This window comes from Fringilla coelebs (assembly GCF_963513975.1).
Source record: "Fringilla coelebs genome assembly, chromosome: 20".
In the NCBI taxonomy this organism is placed as follows: domain Eukaryota; kingdom Metazoa; phylum Chordata; class Aves; order Passeriformes; family Fringillidae; genus Fringilla; species Fringilla coelebs.
In genome coordinates, this window is record NC_140046.1 from 10,150,099 (window position 1) to 10,173,823 (window position 23,725).

A 23,725-nucleotide genomic window follows, 5' to 3' on the forward strand; every position below is an offset into this window, starting at 1 on the left:
GAGTGAAGAGTCCTTGAAGCCAAGCAGTGCCTCTGTTGTCTAGGAACAGTCCACACTCCAGGCTGCCCATAAGCTGCATTTATTGGTGTTGATCAATGGGTTATATTGGGAAGGGAAGGCGTAGAAACCATTGGGGTTTGGCTGATGCCAGACAGAGCAGTTCCAGGTGGTTGATGGAAATGGCTTTGTGCCCCAGGTGAGGGGTGTTAATTGAGTGATAGAGTGGATCTTGTTAAATCACTGGGCAGCAAGAGGTGGTTTGTAAATGTTAGCTGCCACTTTGTGGCCTCTCTGTGCTCCAGGAGTGTTTGTTGTGATTCCAGGTGATTTTTCTGCTGAGGGATCATGAGGCAGTAAATGCTGGGATATCCCTTTTCTGTTACTGAGACAGACAATAAACATCCTAATCTCACTGGCTGCTCTGAAGAGTGGATTTACAGCTGTGTGCTGAGCAGAAAACAAACGATCAGAGGATTCAAAGCAGGCTCTGCAGCAGGCAAACACGAGTTGGAGTAGAGCTGGGGTTTATGCTTTTTGTCTTTTGAATTTGGCTGACTTGATTAATCCAGCCTGATGTGTGCCAAGCTGTTCAGCAGAAACTCAGCCCTGCTTCCTCTTTCCCCAGCTCCCCCTGTCAGCCTTCCTTTGTTTTGGGATGGTTTTTTACATAAACCAGGTGAAAATATGTTCTCTGTAAATAGATTTGTTTTGTGGATTTGCTTGCAGGTTCTCATGTTTGCAGACTTGGGCTTTATGTAGAATAAAGATCTGGGACCCAATAAGGGTGGTGGTGGTCACAGTGCAGGAGTTGTGTCACCTCTGCACCCATCCAGATCCTGTGTCCCTGCAGGAGGGGCTGGGGAGGATGTTGGGAGGTGTTTTATGTGGGGCTGGTGTCAGTCCTCAGCTCCTCAGTCTGTCCTGAAGTGAGAAAAGATGTCCTGGAATGTCCTGAGCTGGAAGGGACCCCCAGGGATCACCCAGTCCCACTCCTGGCCCTGCACAGACACCCCAACAATCCCAGCCTGGGCATCCCTGGAGCTCCTGGAGCTCTGGCAGCCTCGGGGCTGTGCCCATTCCCTGGGCAGCGCCCAGCACCCTCTGGGGGAAGAACCTTTCCCTGACCTCCACCTACACCTCTCCCTTCATGCCTGAGCCTTGGACCAACACAGAGCAAACCCCTTTTTCCCCCCTGTTGGAGGCCAAGAACATTTCTCAATGAGACCTCAGCAAGGTCCTTAAATTAAACCCAGTGCTGAACATGGGGAGTTTTTCTCCAGCCTCCTCAGGCTTGGAGTTTTGTGAGCATGATTTAATGAAACATATTCAAGCATGATTTAATGGGACATAAAATGCCTCTTTGATACCTCATTGATCTAAAGGAGAGACAAAACTGTGAGGTGGCTCTTTCTTTCCACTACTGATCCACGATATTTCAATATAAATCCTCCAAGCAGGTGCCAGCCCAGGTTTAATTGGAGAGAGCAGGATTTAGTGGGGCAAAATGGAATTGTGTGACCTGCACTGATTCATTTCCAGATGTTGGCAGGTGCTCTGTGCTGCAGGGGGGTGTTTCCCACCTACAAAGCAGGGATGGGGAGGGATCCCCTGCAGCCTCCCTCAGTTTTCTCCTGTCAGGACTTGTTGCAAGTGGGCCCAGTGCCTCTGTGTCATGGTGGGTGTTGTTCAGAGTGCTGTGACCTTCATGAAGAAGCACCATGAAAAAAGCACCTCAGGGGCACAGGCAGGTCTGTGCTCACCGTGGGTGATTTCAGCTCTTCTGGGACCCAGGAGATGCAGAACAAGGGGGCTGCATGTGGGGTTCCAGGGAGAGCCTTCATGGAGCAGCTTTCCCTAAAGGGTCCAGGGACAAAGAGTCCCTCAGCAGGGGAAGCAGGGTTTATATGGGGATCCCAGGGGGAGGGACAGAACATCAGGGCCAATGGGATGGGGGCACAGGGGTGGAGCCAGGGGGAAGGACCAATGGAAATCTGCATGTCACAGCAAGGCATGCTGGGAGAATTGTAAATCAAAGCTGACTTTAACAAAGGGGAGAGAGAATAATACATTTGACTCCATGGGTATCAGAAGGCTAATGAGTGACTTTGTTATACTGTACTAGGTACCTTTCATCTGAACTGAATCTGCCATGCACTCACTCTTGCTCACAGCTGCACAGAACTGCACTCAGCTCTGATTCTCTTGTGACTGTCCCCTGACAGTCTCACACACACCTGGCCCTGACAGGCCAAGGGAACAGCAAAACGTCCTCACTGTGGGCAAACAATCTCCATATTGCATTCTATTTGGCACAATACAGGCACAGCAAGTGATAAGAATTGCATTTTCTCTCTTCTCTGCTTGTCTCACAGCTTCTCTCTGTTCAGAAAGCATGTGAATATCACAGAGAAGCCTTTTTCCTCACCCTTACAAGGGTGGTCAGCCCTTGAGGGGTTTCCCCTCCTGGGGAGTGTTGTGGACTCTTTTTGGCCTCCCCACCTGTGTCCTGCAGGTGTGGCAGGACCTCTGCCCTGGGGCCACCTGCAGATGTGCACATGGCTGGAGAGCAGCTGCTCCTTGGGCAGGGAGAACTTTCTGAGGCAGCCTTTGGGACTGATGGAATGAGGAATGTGGGCTAAATTCAACCCCTAATGATGGGCTGGGCTTCAGCTGGGTAGCTAATCACTGACCCTGGAATGTGTTGTGGTGGTCTGACCCTTGTATTTAATTTAAATGTTGAAGTTTTCAAGTGTAGGGAGCATTCCCCTGAACATTCAACTTCCTGGAACAAGACGTGCTTTGGGCTGGCCAGTTACAGCACGAGCTGGGTGTTAGAAATAAAACCTGAGATTCACAGAATCCCAAGTGCTTTGGGTTGTAGGGATCTTAAAGCCCATCTTGTCCCAGGGAGGGACACCTCCCACTGTCCCAAGTGCTCCCAGCCCTGTCCAGCCTGGCCTTGGGCACTGCCAGGGATCCAGGGGCAGCCCCAGCTGCTCTGGGCACCCTGTGCCAGGGCCTGCCCACCCTGCCAGGAACAATTCCTTCTGAGTCTCTTTGAGTTTAAAGCCATTCCCCTTTATCCTGTCACTGCTTTTCCTTGCAAAAATTCCCTCTCCAGCCTTCCTGTAGGCCCCCTTGAGGCACTGGAAGGGGCTCTAAGGTCTCACTGAATTTTGAAGTATTTAGGCCTGGGATCTGAATTCCAAGGGCCTTGGCTGGCACTCAACCAAGGGCTCAGGGGGATAACTGTGGGCAGAGGGTGTCAGGGGTCTCAGCTGAGGTTTGGTGCATTGCCTGGGACTCTCCCTGAGCCCCTGGAGCTCCTGCTAGGACCTGGGGTTGGTGCTGGATTCTCTGCACTCTTCCTCAGGGTTGTCATTGAAGTTCTGAAGGCAGCAGGGATTTCCCACCCTGTGCCCACCCACCCCTGCAGAAAAGGCAGCCTCTCAGGGGGGCAGGGGGCTGTTCCTGGGGGTGCAGGTGAGGAGGGAGGTGAGGGGATCCAGGGACAGGTGGGGGCTGCAGCCATGGGCAGCCTCAGCTGTCCCAGCACTGCTGAGCCACAGTGAGTCCTCCCTGCAGGGTCTGAGTGTTCCCCAGTGAAGCAGTCACACCTGTGCCTCTGCCTGCACATGGGCTGAAGGATAAAGCATCCAGATCAGCCCTTTTTCTATGAAAAATGTTTAAAAGGAAAAGCCAAAACCACCCAACAATCCAAACCCAGCACTTCCCACCCGTGTCCTCACCATTCACAGTTTCCTGCAGCTTCTCCCTGGCCTTCCCAGTGATGTTTGAGCTCAAGTGTTGCTCTGCCCTTTTGCCCTCCCTTCCCAGGACAGCTCCAGTGTTTTCCTGCACACTTGCAGGCATATTTGCTGGTCTGTGCACTGGAGGAAACCTCGTGGAGCTGCAGACTGTGGCAGAGCATCCCTCACCCCACAGCTTTTGGCACCAGCACTGAAGGGACCCCATGGGAGGAACACAGCAACCTTGATGTTAATTTGGTTTAAAATTGCTGCCTTCCCAGCTTTGGGGTGGGAGCCAAAGGCACCAGAGCAGGGTGTTGGTGCAGGGCCTCTCCTGCCTCTGGAGGACTGGAGTGCCCCAGCAATGTGGGCTGGCCTTTCCCAATCCTCCCTCCCGGGCTCATCTCCTCTCCCTGGATCCTTGTCCGCCTGTCCTGGCATTGGGGAGGGAGAACCCTGCTAAGAGTGGTGCAGGGAGAATGCCAATGAGCAGGAGATGAGCCTCAAAGAGCTGGGTTTGGATTTGCCTCCAGAGCTCTTTGATCACAGGCTGAGCTCTTTATCCCCCGCAGCATTCCTTGGGGGAAGGCTGCCCAGAGGTGAGCAATGATTAAAAGGAAACACTCCTGCTCCTGTGACAGCCTTGACTTCACCAGAGCAGGTATCAACATCAACCAAAAGCTGTTTTTAATGTCTGAGTCGGTTTAGTTTGACTTTCTTGGCAGGATTTCAGGGTCACTTGTCACTTTGCCCCATCATGACCATTCTTTCATTCATTTTAAAGAAAGATCTTCCCTTTGGAGTATCCTTTTTGGTGTTTGGTTCCCTTCTGTTGAGCTCTTGGCTTGCTGTAGGGTAGGCAATAATTAAATCAAGAAACACAACCGTGTTGTCACCCAGCATACTTGTTTAACTAAAGAAGATATATAAAGAAAACTCTGTTTCTGTGGAAATCTTTGTCTCCCAAGTCTCATTCTGGAGTCTGAAGAACGCCTGCTGTTGCCTAAGAAACACCCAGGACAATTAAATGCAGAGGCATTGCTGGGGAGTTGAGGAGCTGCTGGGATGTCACTCTGCCTTTGGTCTTTCTCTGCTTATCTGGGCAGGGTTGCTCCATGCACACTCATTGTCATTCTGGGAACTCTGCTCCTGTTCTGTGTCTAATCTGTGAGGGATGTGGGGAGGGGGTGAGGAGGCTCCTTCTGTCCTTGCCCCACCTGGATTTATTGTAGGGGCAGCTGGAGAGTTGAATTAAATTGTTGGAAGTGGTTTAAGATCTGTTTGCTTTCCACAGTTGCTCTGTTAAGAGGAGGTGTCTAGTTGAGATGGAACGGGGCAGGGAAACAACATCTGTGTCCCTGTGCTCCCTGGAGAGCTGGGGGTCACCTGGAGCACCCCTTCCCTCAGAGCTGCCCCAGCCCTGCTCCATGGATGGCCCTCTCTCCAGCTCTGGTGTGTCCATGGAACATGGACCTGCTGCTTGCCAGGGGTGGTGCTGGTGGAAGCCTGGGAGCTCCTGCTTTTGTCCTGCTCTGAAGTCTGGGTGAGCAGAGACCCAGCCCCAAACCCTGCCCAAGTTAAGGAATGATTTCTGAAACCGGGGAGGTGATCACAAGGGTTTGGGTTTGTGCAAAAGACACCAGGTCACAGTACTGCTTCAGAGAGAGGAGTGTGCTCAGGAGTATCTGCTGAGAGAGCAAATCGTTTATTGAGACTATTTAACCAAGGCTCATTTTATGTTCATTTCTTTCCAAAGCAAGTGGGAGGAAAATTCCCAAGTGCTGTTGAAGAACAAGGCTCATTTCTGAGCACCTGTAAATCTTGGGGCAGAGTGGGACTGGGGAGTTTCCCTTGAACTGCTGGAGACATTTGCTGTGTTCTGGAGGCCACTCTTGCCTATCTGCCCAACACACAGTTTGGGTGGGCTCTGGATGTGCTCTCTGAGCGCAGGGATGCTCTGCTTTGCTGTGTTCTCTCCCCAGCAGCAGTGATTCGAGGCTGGATTTGCAGGCTCTGGGGATCCCTGGCTGTGCACAGCTGGGAGGGGGCACCCTGGGATTTGCCACGAGCCTGGCTGGAAGCACTGCCCTGTGAGCTCTGCTGACCCCTCTACCCTTTGTACTGCAGGTGCAAAGAGCTGAAATACGGGAAGGACCTGCCCCAGATCTCCATCATCTTCATCTTTGTGAACGAGGCGCTGTCGGTGATCCTGCGCTCGGTGCACAGCGCCGTCAACCACACCCCCGCACCCCTGCTCAAGGAGATCATCCTGGTGGACGACAACAGCGACGAGGGTGAGCAGCACTGGCAGCTCCAGCTGCACCAGCAGGGGCTGGCTTTGCTCTGGAATCTCCTGGAAGGTTCCTGGGGAAGGGAACGTGGGGTGAGGGGGTGGGTGTGTTGCTGGCGCACAGTTCTCTGCAGCTTCTCTGGTGGGGAACAGGATCAAAGCACAGTTAAATCTGAGAGTTGTTGTTTGAAAATGTAGCTGAGAGCAGGAGGGTGAAGGAAACCAGAGAGCCATCTGACCTTTCCCTTCAGTACCATCCAGGAGCTCTGGTTTCAGGGTATCCTTGTTTCTCATAGTAACTTTGGTTGTTGCAGATATGCACCTCTAAATATTTGCCAGGACAAGAGTCTGGAGCCCAGAGGGATTTCTGCTCTGGCACCTCCCAGGGCTCTTAACTGAGATGTTTCTGCTGTGTGTGCCTCGGTTTCCCTGCTGTAAAATACCATCCCAGGCTTTATAGATGGCTAGAGCTCTGCAGGGACCCCTTGTTCCCTGAGTTCTGGAACAGGAAAGAGGAAGAGGAGGAAATAATCCCAGCTCACCTGTCCAGCTCAGGCCCTGTCACAGCCTGGAGGGGGTGTTTGGTTTCCCACATTACACATGAGTGCCCTTTGGTTCAACCTGCTCTCAGTCACTGTTGTCATTCCCTTCCTTCTGGCTTTTGATAACACAGAACTGCAGGAAGCATTTTCAGATTCAAATTCTTCCAAGAATCTTCTTTCTTTTTCTTCCAATTTCCACTCGGACAACGTAACCAGGGCAGTTTAAATCCTTGTGAAGGACAGCAAATAGTTAAGTGACTTTGTTTACTGCCTTCTTCATTTGTGCTGTGTTTTCATCCTTTTAATGTTATTTGAAAAAAAATAATCCAGGAGTGCCATGGATGCTGTGATTGGAGAGAAGAGCAGGGCAGAGTGCAGGGTGTGGAGAGCTCATTTCCAGGGGGAGCTGAGGGGCTGTCTCTGCCTGTGAGGAGAGGAGCTGGTGCACAGGGAGCTGTTCAGGCTGTTATCATAGGCACTCAAACACCACAGTAATGAGGACCACAGAAAGCTGATGAGTTCTAATTACCAGTAAAGGAATCAGGAGGGCAGCTCCTCAGCCAGTGGAACCACAGCAGCCCCAGGGCAGGAGCTTGGATGGTGCCAGGGTGAAGCTGTGGGATTTCAGAGCTGTGAAGGGGAAGTGCAGGTGAGGTGCTGCTGGGCTATCCCACAGTGCCCAGCACTTGAAACACCAGAATGAGAGGCTCCTTCTCCAAATTTTATCCTATTAACGGGGCAAAGAGAAGAACTCTTTTAAAGAGAAGCCATTGGTGACAATCACTGAGCTTCTCCCCTCGTGTCTGTGCACAAAGGATGTGCTTCTGAACAGCCTCTTCCTCATCCAGTGCGAGGCTGGTGGTGAGCCAGGTGCTCTGGAGACACTGGAAAGGCACAGGACAGCAAAACAAAAAACAAATCCTTCCTAAAGTGTCTGCAAGACCTGGGCTGCAGCTGGCAGTGAGGATCAGGGTGGAATCCCTGTACCCACTGTGGGATGGCAGGGCACCACTGGGGTATGGCAGGGCTTTGTGTTGGAAGGGACCTCAAAGCCCATCCAGTGCCACTCCTGCCATGGCAGGGACACCTCCCACTGTCCCAGGCTGCTCCCAGCCCTGTCCAGCCTGGCCTTGGGCACTGCCAGGGCTGTGTTGGAGTGTTGGGCTGTGTTGGAGTGTTGGGCTGTGTTGGAGTGTTGTACAGCACCAGGGAGGGAGAGGCAGGGAGATGACCCCAACTGATGGACAAGTTCAAACATCCTGGGCACAAGGTGGGAAAATCCTGGTGTCCTGGCACAGCTAGACTGCATCCCATCCTGAGGGTGCTTTGGTTGGAATCAGGAGTGTCCAGGGTCCCTCATGGTGGCCCAGGGCTGTGCTGAGGGTTGGACATCCCTGAGGAGTTCTGTCCTCAGAAACACTGGGTGCACCAGGAGAGTGGGGTGGGGACTGAGGTGGTGCCATCAGCTGGCAGGGTGGGTTAATAATGCCAGTGTTCTGCTGCTGAGGGTTTGCAGGCCTCACAACAAATGAGATTTTTAAGGAGGGATTTGAAGGAAGATAATGAGGTAACTTGGCAGATGTTTATGAAGAGCTCCTCCCAAGCGTGTAATAATCTACTTTTCTCATGTAAAAGAAATGATACAAACCAGAACGTATCTCTGGGACCATGTGCTCCCTCTCAGCATCCTGGAGGAGCTGCAGTGACAGCCAGGAATTATTAATGGCAAGAACATTGTCACAGAGTTCCCACTAATGGTGGGCAATCATTCTGAGCAGCAACAGCAGCATCACGGAGTTGATGCTTTGGATATTACAAACAAAGTCATCATAATAAATAGATTTGGCTTCTACAGGAAAATAATTACAGGAAAATAGTTCCTCATGAGCTCTCAGATTTAGAGATGAATCCTGGAGGATCAGGCAGAGGATGGGGCTGTGTGGGTGTGACTTTGGAGGCTGTGGTTGAACAAGAAGGAATTTCTTCAGCTCTGTGGGAGCAGCTGTGTGGGAGTGAGGGACAATTTCTGTGGCTGTAGCCCAGGAGAAAAGAGAAGGCTGACCATAGGAAGCAGTGCCCAAGCCCGGAGCTGTGCTGTCACCTGGGTCACCAGAAGCAGCTTTGGGGAAGTTGCTGAAGGCTCTGGACAGTCCCTGACTGGGGTTTGTGTGGGTTTGTCAGGGGGGAAGAGGAACCCCAGCAAATCTGGGTAACTGAAGAACAAAGCACCAAATATTAACAGAGATTTCCAAGTCAAGTTTTAAGATTAGCCCCACAGGTGGAGGCAAGAGCTACCTGCCCTGCCCACCTGGCTCTGTGTCTGCCAGGTAGAGCTGTGACAGCCAGGAGCAACGCCTGGTGCTGGTGTGAGGTTTTCAGGCTGGAACAAAGGGCTTCTGAAGCCTCATTAGACACTCCCTGCTCTCAGCTTTGTTGTACAACAGCACAGCACAACACAAAAGTGTGCAGTGAGAGATTAAAGTTAATGAACACCAGCATTCTGATGCTTTATGTCTGAGCTGTAAATAGATAAAAGATGCCAATGTAATGTAACAGGGAAAAAAAATCCCTCCTTGACGGAGCAAGCTTGGGGAGTTGTAGTTTGAACCCCCTTCTCCCTTGAGCTGCACATTACACTTCATAAAGACTCTTTTGGAGGCTGCTTTTGTTTGTGCTTGTTGCAGGGCTGTAATTCCAAAGGCAGTGTGCAGGTTGTGTTTGGGAGTGATAACAAGGTTCCCTGGCTGGGGGAGGATGCAGCCACGTGCCCCTGAGATGCTGTGTTATCTCACAGCTGCACACTTTGTCTGACTCTGTTGCTTAATCATCACCTGCTTTTTTTTTTAGTTGTTGTTGTGTCTTTTAGCGTTTTTAATCTGGGATAACATCTCTTTGAAAAGCAAACCTCTCGGAATACAGGAAACCCTCTGGATAAAAGGCTGTTTAAAGGAGCTGGCTCCACCAGGGGAGACATGCTCAGGGTTGTAATTTCCCTGGGTCTGGGACTCGAGGGATCCCCTCCTTGTTGTGCTCATTCCAGCAGCAGCGACAGCGCCCGTGCCTCGATCTCCTGGGAGCTGCCTGGGTGTTTGTGCTCAGAGGGGACCTGCAGGAGCTGAGGCACATCCCAGCCTTTCCCAGGGAGTTTAACTGGAGCTGAGAGAAGGAGCTGGTGCAGCCTGAGCATGGGGTGTTGTTTACCTGGAGCTGACCCGGGCTGTCCCAGTGGTGCTCAGCTCCGAGGCTCTGTGAGCAGAGCAGCAGAGCAGCACAGGGTGGGTTTGTTGGGGTGAGAGACAACTGCTCATTTTGAAAATGTAAAAGGGTTTATTTAACCTTGACAAAAATACAACAAAGGACTACATAAGGAAAAAGTTGCAATGCTGGGAACTGCCCCTCATGGATACCACATGGCCAGTTCATCTTCAGGATGGATGCTCAGTCTTTTATACCCCTGGGGGCTGCATAACCCAGCCCTGGCCCCTCCCAAAGTCTGTCAGGCAGCTCTGCTGTGCCATTTATCAGTGCAGACTGCTTTCTTGTCACTGCACTGGAGGTCAGCTGTTGCCATGCTCACCCCCAAGCACCCCCAAGCTTTGCCATTCCCACCTGCCCCATGCAAGGGACACCTGTGCAGCTCCTTTGTACCTGTCCTGGACAGCCCAGGCTGTCTGATGGCAGCAATACAGGGGGAAAGGGAACTGTGGGGAGAGCAGAGGGCATCTAAACTACAATAATAGAACTGTACATCACTAAAGCTTTTCTGAATAGTCACACAATAGTCATCTTTTAATTGGGAGAGCAAATAATCTCATTATCCATCTATAACAGTTGGGGTGTCTGTGCAGGATCCATGGTCCTTGTGGGTCTCCTCCAGCTCAGGGTATTCTGTGATTCTCTTTGGATTTTGCTGAACCAAGTGAGCAGAGGCTGGAGCTGCATGCCCTGACTGGGACCAGCTTTCCCTGGGAGAACTGACTCATCCCCCTGCTCCCCTGTCAGAGTTTCCTCTTGTCCAGCTGCAGGTGAAAACCTTCAGAGACTCCCCTGGCTCTGAGTCTGCCTGAAAATTGTTCACATTTATTTATTGCCTGTTGAAGGAGCTGCTTTAATGATTTCCTGCAGAAATCCCAGCCCTGATGGCTTTGGAGTTTCAGGCAGGTGACAATGTGGGACAGGGGTGCCTGGGGTCTCTCATGGCCCTGGAGCACTCCCAGCCCTGACCCCTCCAGTGTTTCTGATAACACCTTGGCCTCTGCAGGCTTTTCCCACCCAGCTGAGCCTGGCAAACACAAGGATGTTTTCCTTAGGGGTGTGGAGGTGTGGTCTTCTCCCAGGGACACCTGGCCAGTGCTGCACAAGGAATTCCCTGCTGTTGGTAATTCCTTGAGCTTCTCTGGTGCTGCTGGTCTTTGCTCCTTTCTCTGTGGCTACAGGCAATTCCCACCTTTAGTTCTGGGGGTTACCACAGCATGTGGAGATGTTTGGGCAGGATTTGGGGTGGGGATGTGTCTTCAGTTGAAAAGCCAGGTGTGTGCTAAGGAAGGTAGGAGCCTCTGCTGAAATGGAAAACGTAACTCCCCTCCCTCTGAATTATTATAATTTTGAAATTAAGGGGCTCTCAGGCAAAGAAATGGGAGTAGGAATAACAGTTCTTTATTAGGAACACTAAAAATACAAAGGCAACAGTACAAACAAAAAAACCACCAACAAACAAACCAAAACACCCCACTGCCAGAGTCAGACCTGCCCTGTCCCCTGTGTGTCAGGGTGGGGGCACAGCCCCATCCCAGGGGGGCTCAGCCCTCCTGCAGTGCCAGCTGTGGCTCTGCTGCAGCAGGATCCTGCACAAGGGGGGAGTTTTCCTCTGCAGCTGCAGGGCTGCTGGAGATGGGCCTGCTCTCCCTCTGGGAATGCAGGGCAGGAGAAAGCTGCTCCTCTGGGAATGCAGGGGGCAAAGGCTGCTGTGCTGTTCCAGGGCAGATTGTATCCAGGTAGGAATGCTTGGCTCCTGCCCTGGGCACAGCATCTCCCCATGGGATGATGGAATTGGATCAGCCCTGCAGGGACACTCAGTGGCCATGGACAGCAGAGATCTGCTGGAGGGAGGATGGGCTGTGGGAGAGATAAAGAAACTGCCCATGGACAGCAGAGAGCTGCCCAGCTCTGACAGATGGAGATGGAATTCACTCCCCCAGCTGTATCTTTCAGCCTCAGACAGGATGGAGCAGTGGATGTTTCTGTGCTTGCAGGTGGGCTGATGTCCATGGTGGGGTTACTTTCCTTGGCACCAGGTGGCTCCATTTCCCTGCAGCCCCATTTCCCAGCTCGTGTAGGTGACAAAACAGTTTGTAACAGATAACATAAGTCATTGCAGCTGGCAGTTGGGCTTTTTAATGGAGCAACAGGTCCACTGGATTCGAGTTCCTTGCACTTGCCCTTCGGGGAAGATCAATAAGGACAGATGGAGAACAAAAGGCAGGATTGAAATTGAACCTTTTGGCATTTTCAGTAGCATTTCTCTCTGCAAATCTTTCTGGGAAGCAATGGCAGAGATCAAACCTTCCAGACTGCATCCTGAATAAACAGGGGTGCTGTGCTCTGAGGGAGGCTCCAGTTCCTCAGAGGATGCCTGAGTGTGTGAGGGAGGAGAGCCATGGGGTGCAGGAGAGAAGGGAGCCTCCAGGCTCCAGGGCAGTGTTGGACTGGAGTGAATTCCTGGTTGTGCAGCCCCTTGGAAGCACCAGTGGAATCCTCAGGAGTGCTCCTCTAGTCAGGGAGCATGAGAGGGCTGGGGGCCACTGCTCTGTTCCCATCCTGGCTCCTGACCCCTTTTCATCCAGAGCCCCAGTTTCTGAGCACCAGGCTGGCTGTCCTGGCTCAGGCTCTCGTGGATGTTGTCACTGTCAGCCCTGTGCCAGGCAGGGCTGGCAATGGCAGCGAGTCCCTGAGCTGGAGGGGCTTTGTCCCTGCTGCAGTTTGTGTGGAGTCCTGGCAGGAGCAGACCCAAGGGCCAGGCTGCCCCTCTGTGTGACAGCTGCTCTCTGCTGCTGTCCCTTGGTGCAAGTCACAAAGCCCTGGAGTTCTGTTCCAGACCTCCCACCCTTCCTGGTGCAGCTGGGACCTGCTGTGAAGGTGCATCAGCTGGGCAGGAAACACTTCCTGGGCTGACAGGGCAGGTGAACAGCTCCAAGGTGAGCAGCAGCTCTGCAGGTCCTGAGGCTGGAGTTGGGTGTTCTGACAGTGCAGGGCACTCAGGGACTGCTGAGGGAAACCTGGGGTAAAATCAGGGATAACTTCACCTGACTCAGATTGGGATTTGTGAGTCAGTGAGGTTTCCAGAGGTTTGAGCATGTCTGGTCCCACAGGATCAGCATGCCAGGAGCAGAGGAGCTGTGCAGACACTGGGGTTCCCACTGGTGCTTCTCCACAGAGCCACATCAGCCCTGCTGCTTCACCCAGGCCAGGGCTCAAGGCATGCTTGAACAGGAGTTTCTCAGAGAATTTAATTGTCCAAGGCCAGGTTGGACAGGGCTTGGAGCACCCTGGGCTGTGGAGGGTGTCCTTGCTCAGGCAGAGGTGGAATAAGATGAACTTTATCCCAAATCATTCCGGGATTCCTGCAGACTGGCATTTCACTTTTGTTACCCAACACTGGATTTTCCACTCCTGCACTTCTGGGTGCTCTGGGAAATGAAACACAGAGTGCACCCCTGTGAGTGCCAGGGATGTGTCTGATCCCACCAGTACGGTGCTGTGCCCTGTGCCCTCTGCTCCCAGAGCTGCAGACAGCTCAGAGGGTGAGGCTGGCCCAGCTCAGTGCTGGGGTGCAGCCATCCCCTCCATTAGGGCTGCTCAGGCAGGGAGGACATGTCAGCTCTCCCCAGATCTGTGCTCTGTGGGCTGAGCCTGAACGGAGCAGAGACGGGGAGACAACCTGGAAATAAATCCCTGTGAGACTGTGCAGGAAAGCCTTGCAGAGAGGGCCGGGAACTGCATGTCCCACTGTGGGCACTGCTCGTGTCTCTGAGAGCTGCTCTGGGAGGGCAGCAGCCACCTGGGCACACCTGTGTCCCTGCTGTGGGCAGGACAGGGCCCTGGGCACACCTGTGTCCCTGCTGTGGGCAGGACAGGGCCCTGGGCACACCTGTGTCCCTGCTGTGGGCAGGACGGGGCCCTGGGCACACCTGTGTCCCACAGGGTGACAGGACAGGGCCCTGGGCACACCTGTGTCCCACAGGGTGACAGGACGGGGCCCTGGGCACACCTGTGTCCCACAGTGTGACAGCACAGGGCCCTGTGTCCCACAGGGTGACAGGACAGGGCCCTGTGTCCCACAGGGTGACAGGACAGGGCCCTGTGTCCCACAGTGTGGCAGCACAGGGCCCTGTGTCCCACAGTATGACAGGACAGGGCCCTGTGTCCCACAGGGTGACAGGACAGGGCCCTGTGTCCCACAGTATGACAGGACAGGGCCCTGTGTCCCACAGGGTGACAGGACAGGGCCCTGGGCACACCTGTGTCCCACAGTATGGCAGCACAGGGCCCTGTGTCCCACAGGGTGACAGCACAGGGCCCTGTGTCCTACAGTATGGCAGCACAGGGCCCTGTGTCCCACAGGGTGACAGCACAGGGCCCTGTGTCCTACAGTATGGCAGCACAGGGCCCTGTGTCCCACAGGGTGACAGGACAGGGCCCTGTGTCCCACAGGGTGACAGGACAGGGCCCTGTGTCCCACAGTGTGGCAGCACAGGCCGTGCCCTGTGCCGTGAGCAGGGTCAGGGTGCTGCCAGCCCCGGGCACCCCTCCCATCCCGGTGCCATGGCGCAGTGCTGCCCTGGCCCCTGCTCCCCCCGGGTCACTGTGCCCCTGCTGGCACCAGGACACACAGGGGAGGGGCTGTGGCTGCTGGGGACATTCCCAGGAGCCGCTGTCCCACACTGGGCTGGGCACAGGGGGCTCGCAGGGCTGACCCTGTGCTGCCTGTGGGCTGTGACATTACAGCTCCTCTGTTCACCGGAGCTTTGCTCTGCTTTGAGCTGCTCTGACAATTCCCCAGGGCAGTTCTCACGTTTTCCTTCCACTGAGACTCCACTTCCAATGTGAAAGTTGTTTTAATCCCTCTGTGGTGCAGTGGTCTGCTGCATTACTGACTTACCTGCTGCCAAAGCCACGTGAGATGCCGAGTGCTGGGCTTGTGGGGCTTCATCTGTCCAAAAAATCGGTGTCTTCATCTCCCTAAAACCATTGGGGAGAGTTGTTGTCTCCATAAAATGCTGGTTTTGCTCTGAGTGGCTCAGCATGAAATGGAAGTTGCTGAGTTCTGGATGTGTGTGATGCAGATGCTTTGAATTGAGGAAGGGGCTCATTTGCTTTATTCTTTTTATTCCCATTTCAGCATAAAAGAGAAAGGAGACTTTGGGGAAAAGGAGATGTGAGGAGAAGCATCCCAGAAAGGCAGCGTGGAGAAAGCACATTTGCTGTGCCTGGGTGGAGGCGTGGCAGGGAGGGAACAGATAATCCTTTTCCTTTGAAGATTTCAAAGCAGATGAGACTGCTGTTTACTCCTTTGCTCTCCATTGTGTGTTTCCTTCATGTGGGACCCCACGTGTGCTCGTGTGTCTCGAGGATTTTACCATGTGGATGACTTTTTTTTCCCCTCTTTATTTTTATTCCAGGAGAGAAAGAGAGTGCAGTGAAGGGTAGTAGACTGTAATTTGAGGTCACAGATCATATCTTCGTTTTCTGCAAGGTCCTGAAGCCTCATAGGGATGAAAGATACTCTCAGGAGCTGCTTTCATGGTGTTGAGAGTTTGTGTTGGTGCCCAGTGGCTCTGCTGAGCTTTCAGAGCTCCTCTCTCCAGCAGACCTTTGTGCACTGGGCTGGTGCAACAGGCACTGAAAGGACTGAGGCACTTTTCCAAAGGGATGGGAAAACACACTGGTGTTTATCCTTTATTGCAACCTTCCCTCTGCCTCCACCTTCCAAGCCCTCTGGGTTTTTCATGCTCAGGTCCTGTACTCTGGAGGATTTCTGTGCTGGGGGTGGCTGAGGGCTGCAGGTCCCTGAGGGTCTCAGGAGCTGCTCTCACAGGCCTGGGAAAGCAGCAGAGGGAAATGAGCTGCAGGGAACACGAGATGTGTGGTGGGGGGATCTTCTGAGCAAAGCCAGAATCCCGTTCATCTCCTCACAAAAGCAAGGGGAATTTCTACTTTTCTGGTGGCAAAACAAACAGCAAGTGCCAAGGCTGTAGTGGTGAGGCTGAGTGAAGAGGGCAGTGAAGCTCAGATGTGGTTTTGATGTAGTTTGGGTCACTTTGGGTGGGTTTTGCAGCATTTCTAGCAGCGCTTTCAGCTCAAACCTCCATCAGGAGTCCAGAGTGCTGCCATTTGCTGGCCATGGGTGACATCTTTCTATCTTAGTGTTTCAGTTCCATTTCTTTCAGTGCAGAGGGCTGTAAGTGTCTGAGGGTGCCCGTGGGCTCCTCAGTGCCCCAACAGCAGCGTTCTGGGCCACCTTGAGCCTCTCCTGTGTGGGCTGAGCTCGGTCCCTCTTGTGCAGCCCAGCATGGCTGGAGCCCAGGGGATTGTGTCCCTCCGTGGCTGCAGGGTGCTCCCCAGTGACCTGCTCCAGTCCCTGCCCAGGGTGGGTTTGTTCCAGCTGGGAGCTCTGTCCTTGTCCCATGGTGATGCAGTTCATTTGGGGGGGTCCCTGGGAGTCCCCGGGGTCCCCCTAAGCTGTGTGTACCCTGGTAACAGCCAGCAGGCAGGCAAGGAGACTCCAAACAGCTTCTGAGGGTGTTAATTAGAGGAGGGTTTATTGGGGATCCCACCCCCAGGAGCAGCATGGTTTGTGAGGGAGAAGGGGAATTGGAATATTTACCAGTACAGCCGGACGGGACGTGCCTGAGCTGGTCTGGTCCTGTGGCTGAACCAAACAGCAGCACTGGGGTGTTTCACCCCACAGACACTTTTGGCCATGGCTGTGTGGTGTTTCACCCCAGGGACACTTTTGGCCATGGGTGTGTGGTGTTTCACCCCAGGGACACCTTTGGCCATGGCTGGGTGGTGTTTCACCCCAGGGACACTTTTGGCCATGGCTGTGTGGTGTTTCACCCCAGGGACACTTTTGGCCATGGCTGGGTGGTGTTTCACCCCACAGACACTTTTGGCCATGGCTGGGTGGTGTTTCACCCCAGGGACACTTTTGGCCATGGCTGGGTGGTGTTTCACCCCACAGACACTTTTGGCCATGGCTGTGTGGTGTTTCACCCCACAGACACTTTTGGCCATGGCTGGGTGGTGTTTCACCCCAGGGACACTTTTGGCCATGGCTGGGTGGTGTTTCACCCCACAGACTCTTTTGGCCATGGCTGGGTGGTGTTTCACCCCAGGGACACTTTGGGCTGGCTGGGTGCTGCCCTGGGCACGTGGGGACAAGTCCAGGTGTGCAGGAGCTCTGGTGGTGGTGGGATGGAGCCTCCCCCCATAACAGGGTCTGCTCCTCGGGGTTACCTCTGGGGGAGAAGCTTTAAGGTGATGGGGAAGGAAAGGAGTGGGTTCTGATGGAGGGTTTGGATCCAGAGCTTTATTCTGGCCCACAGCCTCTGAACCCACAGCAGCTCCAGCAGAACTCCTGACCCCATGGGCGCTGCTCCTTTAACCCCGGGGAGAGGGCAGGGAAGGGGCAGGAACCCCACCAGCCAGGGACACAGAAGGAGGTCCTAAGGGACAAAGGACACCTGGATGGCCCAATGCCCCTCGGGGGTAGAGGGCATCCTTTGAACCTGCCAATCACTCAATGCCCTCCTGGAATTCCAGAGTTGACAGACAGTGCTGGGAGGGGAAAGGAGAGGTGAGTGACACACCTGGGGGGGAATTATCAGGGTAGGGACCCGAGATTCTGGGGTAAACCCTGAAATCACAACACAACAAGGGAGGGAGGAGGAGGGAATGGAGGGAGAGCCTAAGGAGCAAAGGGCCAAGAGAGCAAAGGGTCAAGAGAGCTTCTGGTGTCCCCCCACAGTTTAACAGGGAGATTCAAAGTGGTCCCAGAATCAGACTTGGGCCAATGGCATTACAGAGCCCTGATCCTGCAGGGGAGGGTCACAGGCCTGCAATAAACCCTGCATTTCCGAGGAGGGGACAGAGCAAACCATCCACCTGAAGTGTAACACCACAACCCCACGGGCTGTGTGTCCTTGTCCCCAGAGGAGCTGAAGGCGCCGCTGGAGGAGTACGTCAACAAACGCTACCCGGGGCTGGTCAAGGTGGTGAGGAACCAGAAGAGGGAAGGGCTGATCCGCGCCCGCATCGAGGGCTGGAAGGCTGCCACGGGCCAGGTCACCGGCTTCTTTGACGCCCACGTGGAGTTCACTGCTGGCTGGTAGGTGCTCAGGGGCTTGCTCAGAGGGGGCATTACCCAGGGGAACACCGCTCCCTTTGTGTCCTGGGAGAGCCGTGTCTGGGTCCAGCCCAGCTGGCCGTGGAGCTCAGCCCACACCATCTTACATGGACCAAAGCAAAAGACTGGACGCGCTCTTCTCCACGTGGGGATGGGTGTCCTCTGTTTATTGACTTGTGAGGAGACACCTCACACTCTGGAACTCCCCAGGTGGGAAAAGAGGGCATTGCCTGTGGTGGGACACCTTTATACCCCGGGGAAATGGGGGGCAGAGGAGGACCACAACCAGTGGGATACCAGTGGGGAGGGGCAAGGGGAGAGGTAAACCAGGGGAGAGACCACCAGGGCCAACACTTGGGAGTAAAAAGAGGGAAACCATGTGGCCATAGGATACAAATCATATGAACAGTGCGAATTACCAAACACCCAGTGCAAACAACTAAATAACTATTTAGTGCAATACAGCAATGTCGCTACAGAATGACACACAGGTCCTCTGGCTTGTTAAGTGCTCATGTGTTCCTACAGAATGGCACTCAGACCCTCTGGCTTGTTAATCCTTCTCCAGAATTCCTTCTGGGTTCCTTCTGCATTGAATGGCATGGGAGAAATGTATGAGGAAAACTTTTCCTTGCCCTTGTTTGTTGTAATCCTTCTCTATTCCTTCCCTTTGTGTGTGCAATTTCCCTGCTCCCTGTTTATGTTTTTCAGGATGATTTCCCATTCCCTTAGCCCTAAGTAATTCCTGCAAGTTGAAAAAAGCCCAGGCAGCAAGGGAATGAAGGAGAAAGTGTTTCCCACTTCTGTGGCCTTTGCTGGATCCCAGAGGGGGAGGCTCAGAGGCTATGGATTGATTTGTTTCCTCTGCTGCTGGGAATAAGAGCAGAGGTGCAGAAGCAGCAAAAGGTGTTTCAAAAGGATTTTTTTCAGAGAGGTTTAGAACATTTGAGCTCAAGTGGCTTAAGTTGGAATCTTTGTCATGACAGGAGCCTGAAAGGGATTTTTTTTCCTTTAACCAAGTGTAAAAAGTAAATGGTCCATGTTTAGAAAAGTGGAGGTGGAAGAAGCTAAACTTGTGTTGAATTTGAACACAGTAACAGCCAAAAAGCCCCTATTTGCAGCTGTTAAAGGCAGAGATGTGCACAGCTATTGAATCCTTTTTAATGACAGTGCAGCTGAAGGGGGCATTTTAAGAGCTGTCTGTGATGTTGGGATCTTTATTCCCAGTTGAACATTTCTCTTTCTGGTCACTAAATTGTCACACCTGATTCACTGAGGAGCTCCCATTGACTGAGCTCTTGAAGCTCTTTCCTAGGGGTAGAGAGGAGGCATTTCTGCAGTGTGGGCTTGGCTCTCCCTGAGTTTCCCACAGCCCTGCTGCTGTTACTGGGGGCACTGGCAGTGCCAGTTCCCCCAAGTTCCCCCTGGTGTGGGCACTGACCCCGGGGCACTCACTGGCTCTGGGGCTGCAGAGGTGAGGCTGAGCACACCCCCTGCTCTGAACACGTACCAGAGATGAATTTTTTTAGCTACAGAGTCATCAAACTGCATCCCAAGGGAAAAAATACCTGTAAAACAGTCTTGCTTTCCAGAATGTACCTGTTCTGCCCAGGGTTTTGGGATCTGGGGGAAGTCTGGAGTAGTTCAGGCATGGTTAGAACCAAGCACACCCTTCCTGCCTTGCTGTACAGAAGGGAAGGTTTCCAGCCTGTGGACCAGGTTTGTATCCAAGGAGGACATGGATCTGGAGTGGGTCCAGAGGAGGAACATGAAGGGCTGGAGCACTTGTGCTTTGAGGACAAGCTGAGAGAGTTGGAGTTGTTCAGCTGGAGAGGAGAAGGCTCTGAGTGGATCCCAGAACCAAAGGAAGCTCTCAGGAGAGCTGGAGAGGGACTGGGGACAAGGGATGGAAGGACAGGACGAAGGGAATGCCTCGCACTGCCAGAGGGCAGGGCTGGATGGGATGCTGGGAGGGAATTGAGTGGAGCTGCAGTGAACTGAGGCTCTCTCTGTGCTTTGTCCCTTCCCCAGGGCGGAGCCGGTGCTGTCCCGGATCCAGGAGAACAGGAAGAGGGTGATCCTGCCCTCCATTGACAACATCAAGCAGGACAACTTCGAGGTGCAGCGCTACGAGAACTCTGCCCACGGCTACAGCTGGGAGCTGTGGTGCATGTACATCAGCCCCCCCAAGGACTGGTGGGACGCCGGGGACCCCTCCCTGCCCATCAGGTACAGCTGGGCTGGGGCACTCACTGCCCAGGGCTGGGGGCGTTCACTGAGTGGGGCTGGGGACATTCATTGAGTGGGGCTGGGGACATTCACTGAGTGGGGCTGGGGACATTCACTGCCCAGGGCTGGGGCACTCACTGAGTGGGGCTGGGGCACTCACTGCCCAGGGCTGGGGACATTCACTGAGTGGGGCTGGGGACATTCACTGAGAGGGCTGGGGACATTCACTGCTCAGGGCTGGGGGCACTCACTGCCCAGGGCTGGGACATTCACTGAGCGGGGCTGGGGACATTCACTGAGAGGGCTGGGACATTCACTGAGAGGGCTGGGGACATTCACTGCCCAGGGCTGGGGCACTCACTGCCCAGGGCTGGGGACATTCACTGAGTGGGGCTGGGACATTCACTGAGTGGGGCTGGGGACATTCACTGAGAGGGCTGGGGACATTCACTGAGAGGGCTGGGGACATTCACTGCCCAGGGCTGGGGCACTCACTGCCCAGGGCTGGGACATTCACTGAGAGGGGCTGGGGACATTCACTGAGAGGGCTGGGGCACTCACTGCTCAGGGCTGGGACATTCACTGCTCAGGGCTGGGACATTCACTGAGCAGGACCAGGGGACATGGGGGTCCAGAGCTGGGGTAGTCACTGCTCAGGGCTGGGGAACTCATGAGCAGCACCAGGGAGGGCAGGGAGGCATCCAGCTGCTGAGGGAGCCTGTGGGAGAGCTGGGCAGGGACACACAGTGCCCTGGAGTGGCAGAGGAAAGGGGAATGGCTGCAGACAGAGCAGGGCTAGGTGGGATACTGGAAGGGCCCACTGTGAGAGTGGGCAGACCCTGGCACAGGGTGGCCAGAGCAGCTGTGGCTGCCCCTGGATCCCTGGCAGTGCCCAAGGCCAGGCTGGATGGAGATTGGAGCACCCTGGGACAGTGGGAGGTGTCCCTGCCCAGGGCAGGAGTGGCACTGGGTGGGCTTTGAGGTCCCTTCCCACCCAAACCATGGCATGGTTCTATGAAAATGCAGGAAGATGAAGTGAGAAGGTCCCTTGGAGAGGTAGGGACAATGTCATAACCCCCACCAGCTCTGTGACATGGGCCAGGGAGGATTTGGAAGGATGCAGGGATTTGGAAAAGGGTGTTGGTAACAAACCCACCAGGGAGGTGCAGGAGCTGTGCAGATCTGGTGTGGAAGTGCAGGTGACAAAGTGGCTTTGCCTCATTTTGGTGTGCAAACCAGGAGGAAGGAGGAGATGGTTCCATGTGATGGACTGAGGGTGGGTCCATGGAGCACAGCGCTGTGTTTCCCTCAATGCAGAGTCCTCTCCTCCCAGGGCAAGCTTTGGAACAATGTGTCTCAGGCTGTTGTAACACTCCAGCTGAAGGGCTGGCAGCTCTGAAATGTGCTCCAGCCCTGCCAGGCTTCATGGGTGGGATGATCCCAAGGCAAGAGCAGGAGGGGAGGCTGTGGGTGGGAGCTGGGGCTGCTCTGTGTACACAGCTCAGAGGTTTTCCCTTCAGAGCCCCCAAATATCACAGTGATGCTCTGATCAGGAGTGGTGTCTGGCCAGGTGGGTGGGATCCACCTGGACCCTGACATGGTTTGTCTGGAGAAGCCTTGTCCTCAGGCACAGAGCAGATGCATGAGTGCAGATCCCTGCCTGATGGGAATCCTGAACCAAAACAACTCTGTTTTGGTCACTGACATAATCCCTGGAAGCTGAAATTAGGTCTGTTCCCATTCACACAGAGACTTCTTGTTACTCCTTTGGCTCCCTTGTCCCAGGCAGCACATTCAGCCCTCAATGGAGGAATTAGTTTAGTTTGGAGTCAGCCTATTCTGGACAGGAGTCAGGGCTTTGACAAATAAACAGTTATTTTAACCAAATTCAGGCTGCTGGACTTGTTAAAGGAGGGCTGGGCCATGCAGAAGGCAAAGCTGAGGAACCGAAGAGCCTTTGCAGGTGAGGTGTGAGCAGAGTGCTGCTGGCAGCTCCTGCTGGAGCCTCTGGAGGGTGATAAAAGTGGATCAACACTGCTGGGATAAACCTTTCTCAGCCAGTAAATATAAAAAGGAAGAAAGAACAAACTCTTTTATTAAACTAAAGTGGTGCAGTTGGGAGATACAGGAAAAGCTTTGGCACAGGGAGGGTCCCCTGTGATTGTGACACCACCCTGGGAGCTGGCTGGGTATCAACACCTCTCACTGGAGGTGACTGAGGAAACTGGACCCCCAAATATGACATTTAAAGGTCTGGTAACACCTTCTGCTCTGTTGTGTTCACAGAATGGGGTCTTACCCTGTGTCATGCACTTGGGGGGGGGGGTGAAGGACAAGTGAGGCAGAGCCACGTGGGGAGGGACAGCCTTGGTTTGGGGAAGGTGTTTGCTGGCAGGGGAGGTGAGGTTTGGTTGGTTTTTGGAAGGTGTGTGATGGCAGGGGAGGTGAGGTTTGGTTGGTTTTTGGAAGGTGTGTGATGGCAGGGGAGGTGAGGTTTGGTTGGTTTTTGGAAGGTGTTTGGTGGCAGGGGAGGTGAGGTTTGGTTGGTTTTTGGAAGGTGTTTGGTGGCAGGGGAGGTCAGAAGGCAGAGGGTGGTGAGCTGAGGAGTTTCTGAGCTGAGGAAATCCCTGTGAGGAGCTGGAGGGTTGGGTGCTCATGGAAAGATGGAGTGGGGAGGTCAAAACCTACACCAGGAGGATTTTGGTTCTTTGGATGTGTTTCCTCAGGCTCCCCAGTATGAACCAGTTTAGGGGTTACAATGAGCCAGGAGTGAAAGGGGTCACAGGGATGTTGGTCACTTCTCACAGCTCCACAGTTTTCCTTGCTTTGGTGCTGAGAGCCAGAGGTGCTGCTGGGGGTGGATCTGCAGCTGATGTGCAGCTGCAGGGGGGAAGGGTTTGCTCTGGGAGTTGGCTCCTGCAGGTCCTGTTAGGTTGTTCTGGTGCTTGTTTTACCTTAAAGTAATGTAGGGATGGTGCTAAAGTCTGAGCAGGGCATTGAGCATCACATCTCTGCATTTCAGCTGATGGCAAACACTGGCAGGAGGAGCTGGGAGAGGTTTATCTGGGGTTCCCACATCCCTTTTGGACACAGCCCTGGAGCAGGGGATGCTCCATTAGCCCCAGCCAGGCAATGCCAGGGATCTGCCCCTCAGCTCTGAGCACTGCTAAGTGGAAGGAACAGGAAAAAGAGATCAGAGCAGGGTTCTGGAGACACCTTTGTTAAAGGCTTCTGAAATGTGGATTCTGCTGCTGAGGCCCCAGGGGTTTAAAGGAACCAGGGGAAGGACACAGCCCTGAGACACCCAGGAACTTCCCAGCCACGTTAAATAAAAAACATGTAAAACCACTGAAATAACATTTTCATGTTAAACCAGTGAAATAACATTGCCAGCAGGCACTGGGGGAGGATCAGGAAGAAGATAAATGGGCAGTGTCCCCAACAGGAAGCTAATGACACGTGCTGTCCTGTTGTGTACCCACACACAGAGCAGAAATAATGACTGCAGTTA

General features: G+C 53.7%; 1 protein-coding gene across 1 annotated transcript in view; it reads left to right on the forward strand.

Moving 5' to 3' along the window:
- Nucleotides 1-23,725, forward strand: part of GALNT17 (polypeptide N-acetylgalactosaminyltransferase 17) — a gene marked incomplete at both ends in the record, with an annotated part of 227,164 nt that overhangs the window by 76,357 nt on the left and 127,082 nt on the right. Inside the window, 3 exons of the mRNA XM_084218886.1 lie at nucleotides 5,877-6,043; nucleotides 17,793-17,967; nucleotides 20,017-20,214. Coding sequence (XP_084075012.1) covers nucleotides 5,877-6,043; nucleotides 17,793-17,967; nucleotides 20,017-20,214 — 540 coding nt within the window. The remainder of the gene's footprint in view (nucleotides 1-5,876; nucleotides 6,044-17,792; nucleotides 17,968-20,016; nucleotides 20,215-23,725) is intronic.